The sequence below is a fragment of the Camelus dromedarius genome, chromosome 19 (assembly GCF_036321535.1).
Source record: "Camelus dromedarius isolate mCamDro1 chromosome 19, mCamDro1.pat, whole genome shotgun sequence".
Classification (NCBI taxonomy): domain Eukaryota; kingdom Metazoa; phylum Chordata; class Mammalia; order Artiodactyla; family Camelidae; genus Camelus; species Camelus dromedarius.
This window is the reverse complement of record NC_087454.1, coordinates 21,202,228-21,221,760: the sequence shown is the minus strand read 5'-3', so window position 1 is coordinate 21,221,760 and position 19,533 is coordinate 21,202,228. Positions and strand designations below refer to the sequence as shown.

At 58.3% G+C, this 19,533-nt stretch overlaps 1 protein-coding gene across 1 annotated transcript in view; it reads left to right on the top strand.

Moving 5' to 3' along the window:
* COL11A2 (collagen type XI alpha 2 chain) overlaps positions 1–19,240 on the top strand; it is a 28,968-nt gene extending 9,728 nt beyond the window's left edge. Inside the window, exons 9-66 of the mRNA XM_031434966.2 lie at positions 566–625; positions 726–767; positions 1,000–1,062; positions 1,390–1,464; positions 1,953–2,039; positions 2,301–2,357; positions 2,522–2,575; positions 2,668–2,721; positions 2,829–2,882; positions 3,055–3,108; positions 3,314–3,367; positions 3,450–3,494; positions 3,600–3,653; positions 4,048–4,092; positions 4,288–4,341; positions 4,539–4,583; positions 4,721–4,774; positions 5,017–5,061; positions 5,289–5,342; positions 5,471–5,515; positions 5,729–5,782; positions 6,102–6,209; positions 7,248–7,301; positions 7,598–7,651; positions 7,740–7,784; positions 7,871–7,924; positions 8,043–8,087; positions 8,232–8,285; positions 8,387–8,440; positions 8,663–8,716; positions 9,131–9,238; positions 9,385–9,474; positions 9,654–9,707; positions 9,939–10,046; positions 10,177–10,284; positions 10,424–10,477; positions 10,580–10,633; positions 10,816–10,923; positions 11,159–11,212; positions 11,471–11,524; positions 11,743–11,796; positions 11,950–12,003; positions 12,347–12,454; positions 12,845–12,898; positions 13,066–13,119; positions 13,236–13,289; positions 13,831–13,884; positions 14,138–14,245; positions 14,336–14,389; positions 14,533–14,586; positions 14,801–14,908; positions 15,033–15,086; positions 15,396–15,431; positions 15,632–15,685; positions 15,801–16,068; positions 16,609–16,721; positions 17,121–17,327; positions 18,133–19,240. Of these exons, the coding sequence (XP_031290826.2) occupies positions 566–625; positions 726–767; positions 1,000–1,062; positions 1,390–1,464; positions 1,953–2,039; positions 2,301–2,357; positions 2,522–2,575; positions 2,668–2,721; positions 2,829–2,882; positions 3,055–3,108; positions 3,314–3,367; positions 3,450–3,494; positions 3,600–3,653; positions 4,048–4,092; positions 4,288–4,341; positions 4,539–4,583; positions 4,721–4,774; positions 5,017–5,061; positions 5,289–5,342; positions 5,471–5,515; positions 5,729–5,782; positions 6,102–6,209; positions 7,248–7,301; positions 7,598–7,651; positions 7,740–7,784; positions 7,871–7,924; positions 8,043–8,087; positions 8,232–8,285; positions 8,387–8,440; positions 8,663–8,716; positions 9,131–9,238; positions 9,385–9,474; positions 9,654–9,707; positions 9,939–10,046; positions 10,177–10,284; positions 10,424–10,477; positions 10,580–10,633; positions 10,816–10,923; positions 11,159–11,212; positions 11,471–11,524; positions 11,743–11,796; positions 11,950–12,003; positions 12,347–12,454; positions 12,845–12,898; positions 13,066–13,119; positions 13,236–13,289; positions 13,831–13,884; positions 14,138–14,245; positions 14,336–14,389; positions 14,533–14,586; positions 14,801–14,908; positions 15,033–15,086; positions 15,396–15,431; positions 15,632–15,685; positions 15,801–16,068; positions 16,609–16,721; positions 17,121–17,327; positions 18,133–18,273 (4,092 nt within the window). The 3' untranslated portion in view covers positions 18,274–19,240. The remainder of the gene's footprint in view (positions 1–565; positions 626–725; positions 768–999; positions 1,063–1,389; positions 1,465–1,952; positions 2,040–2,300; positions 2,358–2,521; positions 2,576–2,667; positions 2,722–2,828; positions 2,883–3,054; positions 3,109–3,313; positions 3,368–3,449; positions 3,495–3,599; positions 3,654–4,047; positions 4,093–4,287; positions 4,342–4,538; positions 4,584–4,720; positions 4,775–5,016; positions 5,062–5,288; positions 5,343–5,470; positions 5,516–5,728; positions 5,783–6,101; positions 6,210–7,247; positions 7,302–7,597; positions 7,652–7,739; positions 7,785–7,870; positions 7,925–8,042; positions 8,088–8,231; positions 8,286–8,386; positions 8,441–8,662; positions 8,717–9,130; positions 9,239–9,384; positions 9,475–9,653; positions 9,708–9,938; positions 10,047–10,176; positions 10,285–10,423; positions 10,478–10,579; positions 10,634–10,815; positions 10,924–11,158; positions 11,213–11,470; positions 11,525–11,742; positions 11,797–11,949; positions 12,004–12,346; positions 12,455–12,844; positions 12,899–13,065; positions 13,120–13,235; positions 13,290–13,830; positions 13,885–14,137; positions 14,246–14,335; positions 14,390–14,532; positions 14,587–14,800; positions 14,909–15,032; positions 15,087–15,395; positions 15,432–15,631; positions 15,686–15,800; positions 16,069–16,608; positions 16,722–17,120; positions 17,328–18,132) is intronic.
* The last annotated feature ends 293 nt before the right edge of the window (positions 19,241–19,533 follow it).

Genomic DNA, 19,533 nt, shown 5'->3' with positions numbered 1-19,533 from the left:
TGAACTCCTTGAAATTCTAAAGAAAATTTTTTGCATAAGGGCATACACTTTTTCTTTTCTGGAGAAAGTTCCCATAGATTATGACAGATTCTCATATGGATGCATGAGCTCCCCCAAACCCAAGTAAAACTCTATCCACAGTCTTAGAGAGATTCTTATTTGGTGAGTTGAAGGTGAGGAAGCTATGGTTTCTTAAGGTGATAAGGATTCCTGGGGTCAGAGGGAGTTTGGGGGATAAGGTATAGTCCTCCAGAAGAGGGTTTGGAGGGTTGGGGAGTTTGGAATCCCAGGAAGTGTCTGGGGACATTCTTGAGAGGTTCTCAGGGAGATGAGGAGATTGTGTTTGCTGAGGTGGGGCTGGGAATTGGGGGCTGGAGAGCCCTGAGGTCTCCCTTGCTAGACCTGGGAGGTCTGTGAAGATGGAGTCTTAGGGGAGGGCTGGGGGACTTGGAGGTAGGGTCAGAGAGGTCTCTAGAGGACCTGAGACTGCCACTGGGGTGGGGGCAGTGCTAGTGTCCTGGCTGCTCACAGGCCCCACTGGGGGTTACATGTGTGTCTCCCTCAGGCTGCCCGTGGACCCCGGGGGCTGAAGGGAGAGAAGGGGGAGCCTGCAGTGCTGGAACCTGTAAGTCACCCTGGTCACTGAGCGGAGGGCAGTGGGAAGAAGGGAAGGAGGTGGGGGTGCTAGCCCTATAGCCTCTCACTTTTAACCTTTGACTCCACAGGGCATGCTGGTGGAGGGGCCCCCTGGTCCAGAAGGCCCTGCGGTGAGTTCTAGCTGTGACCCATTTGCCTCCATTCTTTTCACAGAGACGATGCCTACACATTCATCTGTACCTTCCCCACATATGCCCAGGCCTTCTTCTTAGAACTCCGGAACATCCTTCCAATCAAAGCTTCCCAGATTCCCAGATCTCTTCTGTAGAGACCACCCCTCAATCACATAACTGTCTTCTCTCTGAGTGCCCACACCCTATCCCCTCTTCTTTTGTTCTTCAGGGATTGACTGGTCCCCCTGGCATACAAGGCAATCCAGGCCCAGTTGGAGACCCTGGCGAGAGGGTATGACAGCGTCCTGTGTGTGGTGGGGAGGTCTGCAGAGGAGCCACTAGTACCCAGTGTGGGTACCATGCTCAGTAATTTCTCATTATCTGGCTGATTAATGAGTGAGGGGCTGTTGTGCCCCCCAGCACCCAGAGAAGAGGGCAGACTCTGGTTGGGGAGGGGAGTAGTCTGATGTCTCACCATCATTTTTCTCCATGGGGGTGTGGGGAAAGCTCGGGAAAGATCTGAGGTCTACATTTATTCTGTTGAGGAGGGTTTCAAAATGATGCCAGGACCCTAACAACCCCCTATCTGTCACCCTATCCTCATCTCTCCTTCCTCCAGGGTCCCCCCGGCCGAGCAGGGCTCCCTGGATCAGATGGGGCCCCTGGCCCTCCCGGTACAGCCTTTATGCTCCCAGTGAGTGTCTTCTGAGTTCTGGAATGGGCTGAACGGGGGGGAGAGCAGGGGAATTGTGTTGTGTCACCAAGAACCACAAGGTCAGGAAAGCTAAGGAGGAGTTTCTAAAGGCCATCTGCCCGAAGAGTTTGATCTTGGAGGTAGAATGTTTAGGGCCTCATTAGATGACCTAGAACCAAATATAGATCTTCTAGAACCAAACTTGGATCATCTAGAATTGGGCAGAAAATACTAAATTTCAGGGGGTCTAGAACCAAAGAAGAGTCTTTTGAGAAGCAGAAGCCAGAGTGGGGGAAGAGGACAGGACTTGAGTTTCTGAAAGCTTCTAAATGATTATCTGGGACCCATGGGAGATGCTGGAGGAGTGCATGGGGGAGATAGTGTCCCAGAACCTGGGAGATGGGGCACAAATGCTGAACAACACCTCTGGCTGGGACGATCAAATGGATTTCCTGGAAGAACCTGGGTCTTTTCTCCTTGCCTCACAGTTCCGGTTTGGCAGTGGCGGAGGTGACAAGGGCCCTGTGGTGGCGGCCCAGGAGGCTCAGGCCCAGGCAATTCTGCAGCAGGCACGGGTGTGTAGGGTGGAAGGGATCTTGGTGGAGGGAGGGGCGTGGTGGGAAAGGGAAGACTCTAGGAGAGGGTGGAAGTGTAGGCTGGGGTGAACATAGGGCAGAGGAAGGTCTGGATCTGTCTGGGGCTGAGAGGGAGGTTTGGGAGCATATGGGGCAGTGGAATGAAGACTAGGAGTGTGAGAGTGAATTTGGAAGGTGAACTGGGGTTGGGGGCTCTCCAGCTGCCTCTGCCTCAGCTCTGCTGTCTCCCTGGCCCCCTAGCTGGCACTCCGTGGACCCCCTGGCCCCATGGGATACACAGGCCGCCCTGGACCCTTGGTGAGTGAGTGGGGTGCTGAGACAGGGGATCCTTTATGTGGGGGGGCTATGGATAGTTCTGGAAAGGGACCAAGTTGAAGGTTATTTTGCTCCTTTGGGGGAGGGCTTTGAGGCCACTGATGGGTGTGTCCTTCGGCATAGCCACCCTCTCTTCTCTCTCACAGGGACAACCTGGGAGCCCTGGCCTGAAAGGAGAATCTGGAGACCTAGGACCTCAGGTGACACCCCCCACCCACCCACATGACCCCCAGCCCAGTGCCGCCTCCTCTGTCTATGCCCATTAACCCTGCCCCCAACCTCTGCCTCACAGGGTCCCAGAGGACCTCAGGGCCTCACAGGCCCTCCCGGAAAGGCTGGGCGAAGGGTAAGTGACCCAGGGGTAGGGTGGGTGTGGGTAGAAGATGGGAGATGGGGCACGGGGTGTAGAGCGCTGTGCCCCTGCTTTCTCTGACACTTCCCCTGCACCCCCAGGGCCGAGCGGGTGCTGATGGAGCCCGAGGGATGCCTGGAGAACCTGGAGTGAAGGTAACAGGCTTGGGCCCCTCTCTGATGCCCGTAGCTCCCAGCCCCACCTGAGCTCATTCATTTTCTGGGGATAACCGAGTCCCCCAGTTCCCTCCCCACTCAGGACGCAACAGGGAGAAGAGGCGTGGGAAAGGGGCTGGGACCTCACCTGGGCTGCCCTTCTTCTCCCTAGGGCGACCGAGGTTTTGATGGACTCCCAGGGCTACCTGGGGAGAAGGGACACAGGGTGAGTATATCGAGGATGGAGGGTGCTGGGGTGAGGGGGCTGATCTTCTGTGGAGGGGAGCGGAAGTAGGATGTCAAGACAAGGGAAGGAAGCTGAGGGTCCCAGTGGGAGCTCAGGGAATGAAATTAGTTGGTTAATTGAAGACGATCATGTCTGCCATGCTGGGGACTCTGCAACCCCTCTTACCTGTTTGCCCATTTTTCAGGGTGATACTGGTGCCCAGGGCCTTCCTGGGCCTCCTGGTGAGGATGGAGAGCGGGTGAGTGTCGTTCCCAGGACAGGGGCTTGGTATGGGTGAGGTCTGGAAGGTGAGGCTGCTTCACCATGTCCTCCTCCTCCAGGGAGACGATGGGGAGATTGGACCTCGGGGGCTGCCTGGAGAGTCGGTGAGTTGTGGGGTTTGGGTTGAGGGGCCTGGTTCTGAGTATGCCGGAAAGGGACACATTTTCTCTCACCCATGTATGCCCTCTCTTCCCCTCACCTGAATGCAGGGACCTCGAGGTCTCCTTGGCCCCAAAGGCCCACCTGGGATTCCTGGACCCCCGGTAAATGACTGTCCCTGACTTCTGACCCTGCCCTCATCAACTCTCTACCTTTCCTAACCCTTCTAGCTCCTCCTCCCCGGCCCCCACCTAACCCCACTTCAGCCTTCACCCTCAGGTGCCCTCGCAGGGCCAGATGGTGCAGTGCACCACAGGCTCTGAGCATACTAAAAAAAAATCTTCAAGGAAAACAAAACAAACCCCCACAAACCCACAGACCCACGCCCTGTGGATCTGGGCTGGCTCTATTTGCTTAGGTTTGGGATGAATTGGAGGTCTGACCGCTGTGCGCCCGCCCCATCCCACCCTCTGGAATGGCCGGGTCTCACAGAAACCACAGGTCCCTCCAGGGCCCAGGCCTGCTTTCCAGCCTGATCACGCCCCTCTCATGTTTCAGGGAGTCCGAGGCATGGATGGTCCCCATGGTCCCAAAGGAAGCTTGGTGAGTGTTGGCATGGAGACCCCACTGACCCTTAGCCTCTGGGGTCTCTGACAAGATCCTGTTCCCTTGCCACCATTTTGACCCCCTGCCTGCTTCTGGTTTTTGCCCTCTTGCTGTCCCTGCTGGGACTCAGCTTTCTGCCCTGTTTCTTCTGTCAACATCTCCTTCTGACCCCTGCCCATGGCCTGTTTCTAGGGTCCCCAGGGAGAGCCAGGCCCTCCTGGACAGCAGGGCACTCCTGGGACCCAGGTGAGTGGTCCTGTCCACCCCCTCCCCAATGTTAGTGACTTCCCCTGGGCTTCCACAGTGGGTCAGACCCTGGATGGGGAAAGGAAATTAAGAGTCTCAAGCCTTTGCTGCTCATGTTCTGAATGGGGGACGCTGGCTTGGGGAGAGAGAGGCCCACCCCTGGGGGACCTCTGTGACTTCTCTCTCCCTGTGTTTAGGGTCTGCCCGGGCCCCAGGGTGCCATTGGCCCTCATGGAGAGAAGGTAAGTGACTAAGTGATCTGTGGGACAGTGGATATGCCAAGGCAGGGTGTAGAGGTGTCTCAAATGTCTGGCTGGGACTTTTGACATGTTCAGACCTGACCCCTCTGGTGACCCTGGGCCTCCTCATCTTCTTGCAGGGTCCTCGAGGGAAACCAGGGCTCCCTGGCATGCCCGGCTCAGATGGGCCCCCGGTAAGTGGGTCCCCACTGCTTAATACAAATTCCCCTTGACCCTCCACCCCCAAGAATGACCTCCAAATGCCTTCAGTGAGTATCTGTACTGTGTGTCCCTTGCACTGGGAGGTCACTGGTGGTGCCCGCCAATGGTCCAACAGTTTCATTAGGTCACGGGGGCATTTGGGCTGGAGTGTAGGGAGGGGCTGCAGGGACAGGGACAGGGGTCAGCGGTCAGGTTGTCTTTCCTCTACCCCCAGGGTCACCCCGGCAAAGAAGGTCCCCCTGGAACCAAAGGAAACCAGGTGAGATCATCCATGCCTCCTTTCACCCTCAAAGGGTTCCCACGCAGACCTGAGCCTCAGAGTCCCTGGGATTTCCTTGTCTCGTCACATGGCTCTGACAGTCCCTCGGTCCCACACCCTGTAACCCTGTCCAGACTCGTGTTGTCGTTTCCCTTTCTCCCACCCCCTGGGACTCCTACAGTGATACCCTGAGACCCCTTTATAGATGCCTCTCTTTCTTCTTCCAGGGTCCATCTGGACCTCAGGGTCCTCTGGGATACCCGGGACCTCGAGGTGTCAAGGTAACGGACCACCTGGCTGAGAGATAAAGACTGAGGTCAGGGGACCCAGCTGGGGTCTCTGGAGCTTGGTCCTTCCAGCCCAACCTCCCTTTCTAATCTCTCTGTCTCTATCCCCGTTCTGATTTTAGGGTGTGGATGGAATTCGGGGTCTGAAGGGTCACAAAGGTGAAAAGGTGAGCAGTGTTTCCCTGACTTCCCAGCACTCCTGCCCTGCCCCACTCCCACCTTTCTGCCCGTCTCTTCCTTCCTCCCTTCCCGCCAGCCTGCTCAGCTTTGCCCTCCAGCTCCTAAAATCTACCCTTCCACCCACATTCTCTGAAATCCTCCATTTTCACACCCTGACCCTCCATCATCTGTGGTTTCCTCTCACCCCCTGTCTTTCTCAGGGCGAGGATGGCTTTCCTGGATTCAAAGGTGACATGGGTGTGAAAGGCGACAGGGTGAGTAGAAACCCCCACCCTGGACCCCCAACTCTAAGTGCTAATGATCCTCCCTTTTGGACCCCCCAACTACCAGCCTGTCCCTTGATACCCCAGACTCCCCTGCTCCCTTTAGAGCCTAGTCCTAGCAGGAACACAGCGCCACAGTCTGGTCCCACCGGCTCTCCAATCACAACGCTCTCCTGCCCCTGGGGCCTCCCTGAGTGACTTCTGGGACCCTCACCAAACCCACTTGGCCTTTCTGGGGCCTGTCTCTCCTCTCAGGGCCCAGCCCCCACCCCCAGTCCCTGTCCTTCATCTCTCTAACTCTCTCACCCAGGGCGAGGTTGGAGTTCCTGGTGCCAGGGGAGAGGATGGTCCTGAGGGGCCAAAGGGACGCACCGGACCCACCGGAGACCCTGGGCCTCCTGGGCTTATGGGCGAGAAGGTGATGGGGGATGAGGGATCTGTGTCCACATGCTCTAGGGCATGGAGGGGATGGGGGTCTGGGCACCGGGATCAGGGTGGTTATGGGGGTGCCAATGGCTGAGGTCAGCAAGTCAATCGAAGATGACCATGCATTAATTATGCTCCTCCCTGTGTATACAGCACCTCCAGGACACTGGGTGAAGGGAGCATACATAAGAAATCAAGGAAAAGTCCCTGCCATGAAGAGTTTACAACAGATAGATGGGGACAAGGCATAGTGGCCATCAGAGGGTACCTGTTGCAAAGCAGAATAAAAATGTGTCAATTCAGCACAGCAGGGGTTCTGAGAAGGAAGAGAGTCAGAGAGGAGGTGGGCTCTGAGATCTTCAGCACTAACCCTCCCCAGGCCCTTACTGTGTGTGGCACTGGGCTGACTTGCCATATCAATCCTGTGGGGTGGGTGCCCTTGCAGTCCTGTTTTGCAGAGGTTTTGCAGAGGCACCAGGAGGTTAAGGTGTTTCTTAATCTCTCAACTAGTGAGGGGCAAAAGCCAAGGTTTGAGCCCAAGCAGTCAGGCTGCAGAATCCTTGCTCCCAACTTCCGCTCTACAGCTGTCTTCACAAGACAGGCCCTGAAGCATCGGGAGGCAGGGGGTGCATGGCGGGAAGCTGGGCAGTGCAGAGCTGAGCCAAGGGGTGGAGGCCATGTGGGGCCTGCAAAGGGACTGGTCCCAGTGGAGCAGGAGTGTGTGCTGGGGAAGATGGAGCTGAGGTTGACAGGTAGGAAGGGATGAGATCACAGCACCTTCAGGACCTGATGGAGCTGCAGACATTAAGGAGGCGAGATTCCAGCACCAGAGTTGCAGAAAATCCACTTTCAGGAAAGAGAGATTACAAACGCCAGGCAGCCCGTGGAGGGGCGGGAAATGAGGGGCCAGTGGCTAGGGGTTTGGTAAGGAGTGTTGCTGGGTGGGGGCTGGGTCCCACCTCTGAGTATTGGGGTCTCCAGGGATGAAGGAGGATCCTCTCGCTCCTAATTGCCCTCTGTCCCTCCACAGGGCAAGCTGGGTGTTCCCGGTCTGCCTGGCTACCCCGGACGCCAGGGTCCCAAGGTGATGCAATGCCCCTTTTGTGCGCCTCCTCCTTCTCCCTTCCCTGACTCCTAACTGCGGGAAGCACAGACTGACAGAGCAGTGGGGGACCCTGGGGAGAATTTAGCCAACTCCTATTCTACCCGTGAGGGGACAGAGGCCCAGAAAGCACCAGGGTTTGTCCAAGGACACCTAGTTATTGGCAGGGCTTGGGTCTCCCACACCACTGCCTCCATCACCTCTCCTGACCCCCTGCGCCCTTCTTAGGCCCTCCCCTTTCATGACTTCTCAAGTTTTCTCCTCTTCATCCTCACCAGGGGTCCCTGGGATTTCCTGGTTTTCCTGGAGCCAGTGGAGAGAAGGGAGCCCGGGTAAGCTGGGGGAAGAGAAGGGGTGCACAGGGAGGGGTGGCTCTGTAGGGGCCCTTGGGTAATGTGTTGTCTCTGCTTCATTCCCCAGGGCCTGTCAGGGAAATCAGGGCCTCGGGGAGAGCGGGGCCCCACGGTGAGTACAGCGGGGAGAGACATGCAGCTCAAGATGCAAAAGGGTGCCTTGGGGTTTTTCTGGCAACTCCCTTCTCCTTTCTCTAGGGTCCACGGGGCCAGCGGGGACCCCGAGGTGCCACTGGGAAGTCTGGAGCTAAGGTTAGTGGGCTTGGCCGGGCTCCATTCTCCATCCGCCTCGTAGCCCAGTGCTGCTCAACTCCTCCGGCCTTGGAGACAGCTAGAAGGTGGCTCCTCCCATTCTCTGTTTCCCCCACAGGGAACATCGGGTGGTGATGGCCCCCATGGGCCCCCTGGAGAGAGGGTGAGTGTGGCTTGAGCCTCCTGTCCCCCAGAGCTCCCCAGGGAGCCCAAATGGAGCCAGCTCCCTCTCACCTCAGGGAGGAGGCTGTGTCCCCTGCCCAGTGCCCCTCCCCATTCTCTTAACTCAACTCAGCTCTGTCTCTAGGGTCTCCCTGGACCTCAGGGCCCCAACGGATTTCCTGGCCCCAAGGGACCTCCGGTAAGCTGACCTATGACCTCTGATCCGCCTTGGTTCTGTGAATCCTTTTCCCCATCCCCCTTCCCAACTGGGAGTTCATCTGACATCTGAACTCCTTCCAGGGTCCCCCTGGGAAGGACGGGCTGCCAGGACATCCAGGCCAGAGAGGAGAAGTGGTAAGTGATACCCCTGGGCTCTCAGACCCTCCAGCTCCAGAGCTGTCCAGAAGGCCTGCCAGGAAAGTTCTCCTGGCAGAGTGGAGAGCATCCTGGCACTGCTCAGACCACAGCCAAGGACTGGGTGGTGACCCTGCCCTTACCCTGGGACCCTGAGAGCCAGCACCCAGCGTCCACGCTTGACCATGTGTTCTGAGGGCCTCTCCTCTCTTCTTCCCTCAGGGTTTCCAAGGGAAGACTGGCCCCCCCGGCCCCCCAGGAGTGGTGGGACCCCAGGTACGTGTGCCCGCTGGAGAGAAGGTCTCCAGGCCCTGGAGTTAGTCTATCTGCCTCTCTCTTTTCCCTTTTCCCAATCACATGCCCCTGCCTCTCCTTTGCCTGACCTGGAGCCCTGGGGCTGGGTGAATGGTGGGGGCTGGGATTTGGAGCAGGGATCCCAAATATCAGACTGTTTCCTGGACCAGTTCTCATCTTCTCGCATCTTGGAAAAGAGGAGTTTCCCCAGCAGGGAAGCAAGGTGGTGTAGCTACTACTCCACACTGGGGAATTAAAACCAGAACAGAGGCCTAGGAGAAACCCAGGAAGCCCCCAGGAGCTTTGGGGCAGACATAAAGGGGTTCTAGAGGGGTATTTTAAGGTGGCCAGAGTGAGGTGGAGGGTCTGAGATTGGAGTCTCTGCCTCTTTCCCAGGGAGCTGCAGGAGAAACTGGGCCCATGGGGGAGAGAGGTCACCCAGGACCGCCCGGCCCCCCTGGAGAGCAGGGACTGACTGGGACAGCTGGAAAAGAAGGAACAAAGGTCAGTAAGGGGCTCGGCAGAGGGGAACTTGGGGGACCAGGGTTGGGGTGCTGAAGGAAACAGGCAGTTGGGGATTTGAGGGGGGCTGAGATCTTTCTGCTTGGTTTGGGAGCATGCTGTGGTTCATCACTTTTGTTTCCTTTTAGGGTGACCCTGGTCCCCCTGGGGCCCCAGGGAAGGATGGTCCTGCTGGTCTAAGGGGCTTCCCAGGAGAAAGAGGCCTCCCTGGCACTGCCGTGAGTGTGACCCCACCTGACTGCCTGTAACAAGTCACCCTGCATCCTGGCACCCCTCATCGTCACCCCCACTCCCATCTCCCCGACCTTCATCCTTCCCTGCATGTCTCCTGGACCCCATGCCTGTGGTGTCCCACCTTCCTGTCTCATGTCTGTTGTCTCCAACCTCTGGTTCATAGGGTGGAGCTGGTTTGAAGGGGAATGAAGGTCCGGCTGGTCCCCCTGGCCCTGCAGTGAGTCCAGGGTCCCTGAAAGGCAGAGGGGAATGAGGAAAGAGGGTGGGTGAGGGAGGATGGAGAGGGGCATCTGGATTTAGGCAGGGCTGTGGGACTGGGCAGAGGGAGTCCAGGGTCCGTCATGATGCACCTGATTTGGGGCTATTCCCCTGGGACCCATGGTCAGGGGTCTGCTGGCATGGGTAGGCTGTGGGCTCCTTGAGGGTCTGACTGCATCTCCTGTCTCAGGGCTCCCCTGGGGAGCGAGGTTCAGCAGGATCTGGAGGACCCATTGGCCCCCCAGGGCGCCCAGGACCTCAGGGCCCCCCTGGAGCTGCAGGAGAGAAAGGTGTCCCGGTAAGTGTGGGTCCCAGGGAAGATACCTGGGAGGGGCCTGTGAGCTGATGGGTTACGGAGGGTTTTCTGTAGGGCTGTTTGAGGGTGAGGGCCATCTCTAGGTCATGACTTCTTTCTTCATTTCCCACAGGGTGAGAAGGGCCCCATTGGTCCAACTGGCCGTGATGGGGTTCAGGGTCCGGTGGGGCTTCCTGGTCCTGCTGGACCCCCAGGTGTGGCAGGAGAGGATGGAGACAAGGTGAGGAAACCCACAGACCTATGCCTCCATCTTCTTTCTGGATGAGATCTCTGATCTGGTCATGGTCCCCGATCCCTGTCTCATTCTCCCCAGCCCACCCCCTCCTTTCTCTAATATCTCACCTGCCTTCTCCTCCCAGGGTGAGGTGGGAGACCCTGGACAGAAGGGCACTAAAGGGAACAAGGGTGAACATGTAAGTGTCCACTCCTCTGACTTCTCACCTCTGGCCTTTAACCTCATTCTCACCTTGTCTCTCCCCTTGTCTTGGTACCTCTGACTCTTCTTTCTCCTCTAGGGCCCTCCTGGACCCCCTGGACCCCTCGGTCCTGTGGGGCAGCCCGGAGCAGCGGTGAGTGCTGGTGCGCCATCCGCAGCCTCTGCTCTGCCCTCAGTTCCCCTCTGCCCTTGGGCTTGGGGGTGGGAGTTGGGGACTCTTGGCCTGGTGCCTGGCTCTGTGTGGGGTTTGTAGCTAGAAAACACCTGACCCATGACCATCTCCATGTCCTTGTCCCTGCCCTCCTCCCACCTCAGGGAGCAGATGGGGAGCCTGGAGCTCGGGGTCCCCAGGGGCATTTTGGAGCCAAAGGTGATGAAGGAACAAGAGGATTCAATGGGCCCCCAGGACCCATTGGTCTACAGGTGAGTTGGGGTGGAGACGGGCTGAGCGGCGGGGTCACAATGGAGTTGATGTCTGCCTGGGCCTCCCACCAGCCGCCAGCTCCCTGCTGATGAGGACTGGGGAGATGAGGGCAGAGGACTGGGGAGGTGGGGGGCATGTGGGATCTGAGGGGGACGGAACTGGGGTGTCCATCTGCCTAGGGCTGTGCTTAAGGTGGTTTGGTCACCTGGGTCTGTGCTGTGTATACCCGTGCAGGGTTTGCCAGGCCCCTCAGGAGAGAAGGGAGAAACAGGAGACGTGGGCCCTATGGTGAGTGTGACCCCATTGATGGAGCGTGACCCCTACTGATTCCAGCCCCACCTACTAGCCACCCTCCTGCCCATCTATCCCCCACCCCAAAAGTCCACTGCTACTGACCCCACAGCAGCCTGCATGCTTGCTGTTCCTTGGCCTGGCTGTCCCCTTCGCTCAGGAACCTCTGCCTCCCCCAACCCTCCGCTGTTCATGTGCATCCATCTGTCTCCTCCCACTTCCCTTCTCCATATCCCTGTGTCTGTTTCTCTCCAGGGACCACCCGGCCCCCCAGGACCTCGAGGCCCAGCTGGACCCAATGGAGCTGATGTGAGTCCTCTCAGCCCCTTGTCCCTTCAGATAAATGTGGTCAGTCCTCTGCTTCACTTTCCTCAGACTATAAACTCTCACCTCAGGGGCCACGGGAAGCTGCTGGACCCTGGGAAGGCCTCCCACTGTCCGTGACCTCAGGCCCTCATTCAGGCTCTGCCCGTCGGCAGGGTACCTCCTCCCCTAAGCAATGATTCCTGTTTCTGTTCCTCCTCCAGGGTCCACAAGGTCCCCCAGGAGGTGTTGGGAACCTGGGTCCCCCTGGAGAGAAGGTACTAGGAAAGGACAAATGGATGGTTTGGGTCGGGGAATGAGGGTTGGACTTCTGCCAGTTTTGGTGGGGCAGAGTCAAAGGGGAGTGAAATGGGAGAGTATCAGGATTTTGTTGAGGGGGAGGAGGTTTTTGACCCCCTGTCTCCTTGCAGGGGGAGCCAGGAGAGTCAGGATCTCCTGGAGTCCAGGGCGAGCCAGGTGTCAAGGTGAGTAGTAGCTCTGAAGCCCCACTCTCCAACCCCCTTCACCCCCTCAATCCCACTCCCACTTTTCCTCTGACCTCCTGGAGCTGGAACTCCTCCAAAGCCCAGGAGTCTGCTCCCAGCCATTCTCTGTGACACCTGGTCCCTGGATCTGAGGGAGCCCTGCCCCCTCTTTCCTTGAAGGAAAGAGGGGCCAGGGATTCCCGCTATGGGCTTGACTTTCTGTGTGCACCCCAATGTCACTGAGGAGGTGAGGGGGAGGCTGAAGGTGTCTTGGAGGCAGGGGCTGCATCCTTGATTTTCAAGACCCCTTTGGGACCATCTGTACCCTCCACTCATCCTCCAGGGTCCACGCGGGGAGCGTGGGGAGAAAGGAGAGTCAGGGCAGCCAGGAGAGGCGGGACCACCAGGGCCTAAAGGCCCCACCGGCGATGATGGCCCCAAAGGGAACCCTGTGAGTTTGTGAGGAGGGCCCTGTGAATGGGAGACCTGGGAATACGGGTGTGTGTGAGTGTGAGGATCTTGGAGTTTGGGGAGCCCGAGAGTGTGGGGAATACCTGGGAAATAGGCTTTGGGAATGAGGTCTCCTGGGAGGGATGTATGGGGTCTAGGATACGAGAGAGAGAAAAGGAGAAAAAGCTCTCTAGTTAAGGACCTGAAAGCATTACACAGCATGCAGTGTATGAGGTGGGGAAAGGGGGTGCAGGGAACCCTCTTCCTTGGGTGGTGCAGGTGGGCACTGCCTGTAGAGGGGGAGAGTGTGGCCTGTGCCTGTGGGGGTTTGTTTTGGCTCTGGGTGGGCTTAGGGGGCTGTGACCCTGACCTTGATTTCCCTCTGGATTAGGGTCCTGTTGGTTTTCCTGGTGACCCTGGTCCTCCTGGAGAAAGTGGACCTCGGGTGAGTCTAACACAGGGAGGGGAAGGGTACAATGAGGTTCTCTGATGGGCATGCATGTGGGAACCGGGGGTATGGCAGGGCAGGTGGAGGGATGGGAGGATTGGCAGCTTTGGGGGTGATGCCAACCAGGTCAGGGGCCCCCCTCTGACCTTGCTTCATCCCTGCAGGGCCAGGATGGTGCTAAGGGTGACCGTGGAGAGGACGGAGAGCCAGGACAGCCTGTGAGTGACCGGTGTCCCCTCTCTCACTACTGAGCCCAGGCCTTCAGACCCATTCTCCCTCTTCTGTGCCCCACTCCCCAGGGGATCCTCACCCACCCCTATTGCTCCCTCCACAGGGGTCCCCTGGTCCCACTGGGGAGAATGGACCTCCTGGACCACTTGGAAAGCGGGTAAGCGAGGTGGACACCTGGGACCTTGAGAGGCAGTCCTGGGGCAGGCTGGATGGAGGTTGGGGCAATGGCAGGTGGGCGGGTAGGGAGATGCCTGGTGTCCAGGTTGTCCTTGGGTGAGGTGCGTTATGTGCGTGACCATGTGTGTTTGTACCTGTGCTGTGTATATTTTGGTATGTTCTGTAAGTTCTCTGTGTTCTTGCCAGGGGTGGTGGTGTGTATTGACCAATCAGGATGGACACTGAGGGAAGGGACTGGCTATCCTGGGGACCCCTGCTGGGCCAGGGATTAACCCTTTGGTTGCTGGGTAGGAGGTGAGGTCCTAGGCGGTGTGTTGACAAGAGGCTCTTCACCAAATGCACAGAGCTAGCCAGCATTTTAATAGCTGGTACCGCTGTACCAGCTCTCACATCTGTGAGTTGGCCTCTGGGATTGTGCCTGTGCGTGCACGGAGGGGTGTGTGTGTGTGTGTGTGTGTGCACCAAGAGGACAGGAAGGGGGAGGGGGTGAGCCTGACTATTACTGCTGCCTCCACCTGCAGGGTCCTGCTGGCACACCTGGTCCTGAGGGGCGACAAGGGGAGAAGGGGGCCAAGGTGAGGGAGAGGCCACCCTAGGTTCCTCGCGTTCCCACCCTTCTTGGTCCTCACATCCCTGTCTCCATATGCCTACCCCAGCTCCACCTTCTCCACATCGAGCCCCCTGTGGGAGTGGGACTCCCTGTACTTATTCCTGCCCCAGGGGCCCCAGGGTTTGACTCTCCCCTCCTCACCCCATCCACCTTGGACCCCCTGCCCCGACCCACACCTGCTCCTCTGCCCTTCAAGACACGGTTCTTTTGTGCTTCAGGGGGATCCTGGTGCTGTGGGTGCCCCGGGGAAGACAGGCTCCGTGGGTCCTGCAGGCCCAGCAGGAAAACCTGGTCCTGATGGTCTGAGGGGGCTCCCAGGCTCAGTGGTAAGTTGTGGCGCAAAGAGGCTTAGCCAAGGTGGGAGACGCGTGGTGTGGGGACACTCCCTGACCTCTGTGGTCCCCTCAAATCTACAGGGTCAGCAAGGCCGTCCTGGGGCCACAGGCCAGGCCGGACCTCCAGGTCCTGTGGTGAGTGACTATGGACTGGGTAGGGTGGGGTCCCCCTGGGGCAGTGTGCATCGAGCTGGAGCCCTGGAGGAAGTGGGACATGGTGAGGGGGAGAGCTTGGTCCCACCTTTCCCTGAAAAGAGTGACCTCCTATCTCCCCACAGGGACCTCCAGGGCTTCCTGGCCTCCGGGGCGATGCTGGGGCCAAGGGAGAGAAGGTGAGTGACAGCATGTGGCCAGGTCTCTCTCCCCTCACCCCTGAAACATTTGGGGGAACCCTGTGCTCTTCAGGAGTCTTCACACAGCACCCCCTCTTTCCTCAGACCTGTGCCTGACGCCTCTCTTGTCTTCTGGGCTCTGACCCCTGTGGTTCTCCTCCCCATCCACGTGTCTCCCCCCTGCATCCCCCTCACCACCTGTCCCCTTTTCCAGGGTCACCCAGGTCTCATTGGACTGATTGGCCCCCCTGGGGAGCAGGGAGAGAAGGGTGATCGAGGACTTCCTGGCCCTCAGGGCTCCACTGGACAAAAGGGAGAGACTGTGAGTAGAGGGCGTGGTCCTGGGAGGTCTGGGGGTGGGAGGATGGGGGGTGGAGACTCATCTATGGGGTAGGGGAGGGGGAGAGGAGGAAGACCCAGTTGAACCAGCCCCCTCCCCTTACTAGGGCATCCCAGGAGCATCTGGCCCTATTGGTCCCGGAGGGCCCCCCGGCCTCCCTGTGAGTACCCCATCTGTTCCTCCACTAAATCCCCTAAACCCTACTGCTCTCCCCTCCATAATCCCCCAGTGGCTTCCATGGCAACCACCAGCCTAACAAGCATAGGCCCCAGTGTCCCCCATATGTTCTTACACCTGCAGTGTTTCTACCCCAGTCCCACAGGGCCTCCTGAATGTCCCCCTGTTCCCTCATGCCTGCCCCTCCTCTGGTGGCCCCAGGATCCTGTGGACTCATGACCTTGCCTCTCCCTTCCTCCGTGTTCTGACCTCCCCTATGGTGACCATCTCTTTCTTATTCCTCATTTCACAGGGACCTGCTGGCCCCAAAGGAGCCAAAGGAGCCACAGTGAGTGTCCCCCAGCTAGCTCTGCCCTCTGCCCCTCCCCCCAGCTGGACTTGACACTGTCTCTCCAGGGCAAACCTACTCTCCCCTGCCCCCAGCAGAGCCCCTCATTCCGAGCCTGGAGCCTGATTTCACCCTTTTGTGACCTTGATTGCCTGCTTGACCTCATGACCCCTCCCTGACCTCACTGACTCCTTTGGCAGGGCCCAGCTGGACCCAAGGGAGAGAAGGGCGTCCAGGGCCCTCCAGGACACCCGGTGAGTCACACATCAGGGCCAGCTTCTCTGATGGGCCCTCTCTGTCCAGGTGTTTCTCTGCTTCTCCCTCGTACTGACCTCATCTCTTGCCTTCTCTACCTGTCCCTCCACCCAGGGGCCCCCAGGCGAGGTGATCCAGCCCCTGCCCATCCAGATGCCCAAGAAGACTCGGCGCTCAGTGGACGGAAGCCGCCTGATGCAGGAAGATGAGGCCATGCCAACTGGGGGGGCCCCAGGCAGTCCTGGGGGGCTGGAGGAGATCTTTGGCTCACTCGACTCCCTGCGGGAGGAAATTGAGCAGATGAGGCGTCCGACAGGGACCCAGGACAGCCCCGCTCGCACCTGCCAGGACCTGAAGCTCTGTCACCCAGAGCTGCCCGATGGTCAGTGTCGGGCACACGACATGTTAACAGCAGCATGGACAGGAACAAGCAGGGTGGAGGCCAGAGGAGTATTGGGGAAGGTGTTGGGGTAGGGGTGAGGGGTGAGGGGCTGGAGCAGCAGCTCTTTACCAGCCAGATCAGAAATTTCAATATTTAGCAACTGATATGGTCCCACCAGGCTTATCAGCTCATTATCAGCCCAGTGTCTACAGGATTAGATAAACATATACACATGTACACACATGCTTGCATTTACCCACATGAACATGTGTGCAAACCTACAACCACACGTTGTACCAGTATGAGGGGGTCGGTGCGCCTACCTCCTCCAGTCAGGAGCCTGGGGGTGCTCCTCGGGGGTGGGGTGTCAGAGATGGGGCAGGGGCATAAGGGGAGGAGGGAAACAGAAGTAGGGTGGGCAGTGGGAGGACAGAGGACTGGGAGCGTGTGAGGACGCTGCTTAGAGCAGTGGGAGGGAAGTGGGAGCATGGGGTCCGAGACCTCTGGGGCCCTGACCCTTCTTTCTCCATCACTCAACAGGAGAGTACTGGGTCGACCCCAACCAGGGCTGTGCTCGGGACGCCTTCCGGGTTTTCTGCAATTTTACAGCAGGAGGGGAAACCTGTGTGACGCCCAGGGATGATGTCACACAGGTGAGCGCTGGTCCCTGACTGCCCTCTCTCCTGCCCCACAATGGAGCACATGGGGGCCTAGTGGTTTCTGGGTTTGTGTGACAGGTACCCTGGCCCTTGCCCTGCAGAGCCTGCTGACCCTTCTTCATTCCTTGACTCCTCTTCCTTTCCTTCTCACCAGTCTTTCGATGCTCACTTTGTCTCCTTCCCTTGACAACCCAAGACAAAAGATTGCCTTTTGTTTACCCTCTGGCTCCTACTCTGGTCCTTCATCACCCACCCACCCCCCCCGCCACCCCTCCTCCCCCAGCGCTTTCCTCCCACCCATTCCCTGCTCGTGACCTTGGCTCAGCCGGCTCGCTTCTGCAGACGCTCCGCAGGCCTGTCTCCGCCCCTGACCGCAGCCCTCTCTTCTGGCAGTTCTCTTACGTGGACTCAGAAGGCTCCCCGGTGGGCGTGGTCCAACTCACCTTCCTGCGGCTGCTCAGCGTCTCCGCCCACCAGAACGTCTCCTACCCGTGCTCTGGGGAGGCCCGGGATGGGCCCCTGAAGCTCCGCGGGGCCAATGAAGACGAGCTGAGCCCAGAGACCAGCCCCTACGTCAAGGAATTCAGAGACGGCTGTCAGGTGGGAACTAGGGAGAGCTGGGGAGGGCGGGTCCCAGACTTAGGCTGGAAGAAGGCGGCGGGAAGACCCTTTGGGCAGGTGCACCGGCGACTAGCAGGAGGAGTTCAGCTTCCTGGTGTCAGATATGCCTTCAGGAGCTCAGACAGGGGCGAGGCGGGGCAGGAAGGATGGAAGGTGGGTTTCACCTGTGTGCACAGGGCAGTGTCACCCAGAGTGAGTCATGCAGGCTCCTAACACATTTACACAGGTTGCCCAGCAGAGGCACATGGGTGTAAACACTGCCCCTCCCCATGGAGGCACAGGGGCACACAGACACCCCCAATCCGTACATACAGTCCCAGAGTCTCCTGGACAGGGTCACACAGGTACCCACACATGCAGAATCCTGTTGGCTATTATCACCTGGTTACACCCACAAACATACATACACACATCCCCGTGGAGCCACAAAGACTCACAAAGCCACTACCGATGGATAATCTCAAAGACAAACCCAAAGCTGTACGGACCAGCTCAGGAGTGTGGTGTACCCATGCGCGCGCGCGCGCACACACACACACACACACACACACACACACACACACACACACAGAGCCTTCCCAGCTTTCCCAATCCTGACTCTCTGGAAGAAATTTTAGGAAGAAAATTTGGCAAGGTCTGAACTCGTTACATGGATTAGGGAAACAGCATCTCAGGGCACTCAGAGAAGAGGCGAGCCTGGGCCTGAGGCTGGGGAGTCCGTGGGCAGTGGGTGCCTCCACCACACTCACCCCTCCCTCCCTCTCTCTTGTGTCTCCCCCTCAAGACTCTGCAAGGCCGGACGGTGCTAGAGGTTCGAACACCTGTGCTGGAGCAGCTGCCTGTGCTGGATGCCTCCTTCTCAGATCTGGGGGCCCCCCCAAAGCGGGGAGGGGTGCTGCTGGGGCCTGTATGCTTCATGGGCTAGGAACCTTCTCCTCTGTCTGACCCTGTCCGTCGAAACCAGGCCCACCTGGAATCCCACAGCATCAGTTCTGTGCCACCTCGCAGGAGGGCTCCTTACCATCCAGGGGACCTTGGGCCAGGGCACTGAGAGCCTCCAGTCAGGGGCAGTCCAGGGGAGGGGTGAGGCGGGTACTGAGACACCCCAGGGGAGGGGGGTCACCTGGGGCTTGGGGCCCTCCCACCTGGAGCCTGTGCCCTGTTAGACAGCTGAGAGACCCTTATTTAAAATATACCTCCCAATCACCCCAAACAAGTGGAAGAGAAGAGAAAGGACACTGTGTATTTTGTATTTAAAAAGTAATTATATTATTTAAAGAGTGGAAGACAAAATGACAAAAAAGATAAAGAGAGAATTGCCAATGAAAACCAATGGACTTTGGAGACAGGGCTCTCCTGGGGTGAGCCCTGGCACCCTCATCCTTGCCTCAGGGCTTCCTCAGCGACTGTGGGGGGTTGGAGGCCGAACTCCACCTTCTCACACCCCACCTGCAGTACCCACTGTGAACCTTGGTATATATGGTCTCCTTTGCCTCAGGGCTCTGCCTCTCTGCCCAGGGTGGGGCTCCCTGACTCACATACCTGCTGTCTTTCACTTGGTCTGGGGCTTGCACGAAGTGCCTGCTCCCTGGGGACCAGGCCACTCCCCCAGGGGAGAAATGGAATAGCAAGGGGTGTGTGCAGGGCCCGTGTTCAGCGGACTGTTGAAATATTGAGATTCTTCCATCTTAGCCAGGAATTTGCCATGGCCCCGAGCCCTCGGGATTTCCCACTGCCATCCCGGCCACCCCATCCCTCCCTTGGGCACCCCCTTACCTTCCCCGATCCTGCAACTAAAGGGTTAATGTGTGGCATATGGATGGAAGGGACTCCCAGGACCTTGTCTAGCACTATGACCTGCGTCCATTCTGACAGATGGTTAAAAAATGTGATTGTCTCCTCCTGGGGTGTATGTGTGTGGTGCTTGTGTTGTTATTTCAATCCCCCCAACCCTAATCCGACAACACCTCTTCTTCCTGGCTGAGCTGTTGCCATAAATGGATGGCTTAATCCCTATTGGCTGGAAGGCCTGTCCAGCTGGGGTGTCAGGGTGCAGAGAGAGTTCATAATGCCTGGCTGACAAGTTCAGCATCTCAAACAGAACCCCCGTGACATCAGGTGGGGTCCCAGGGCTCTGCCTGACGCTGGTGCTGGACTGGCTCTGTGTGAGGGTGTGCCTGCCTTC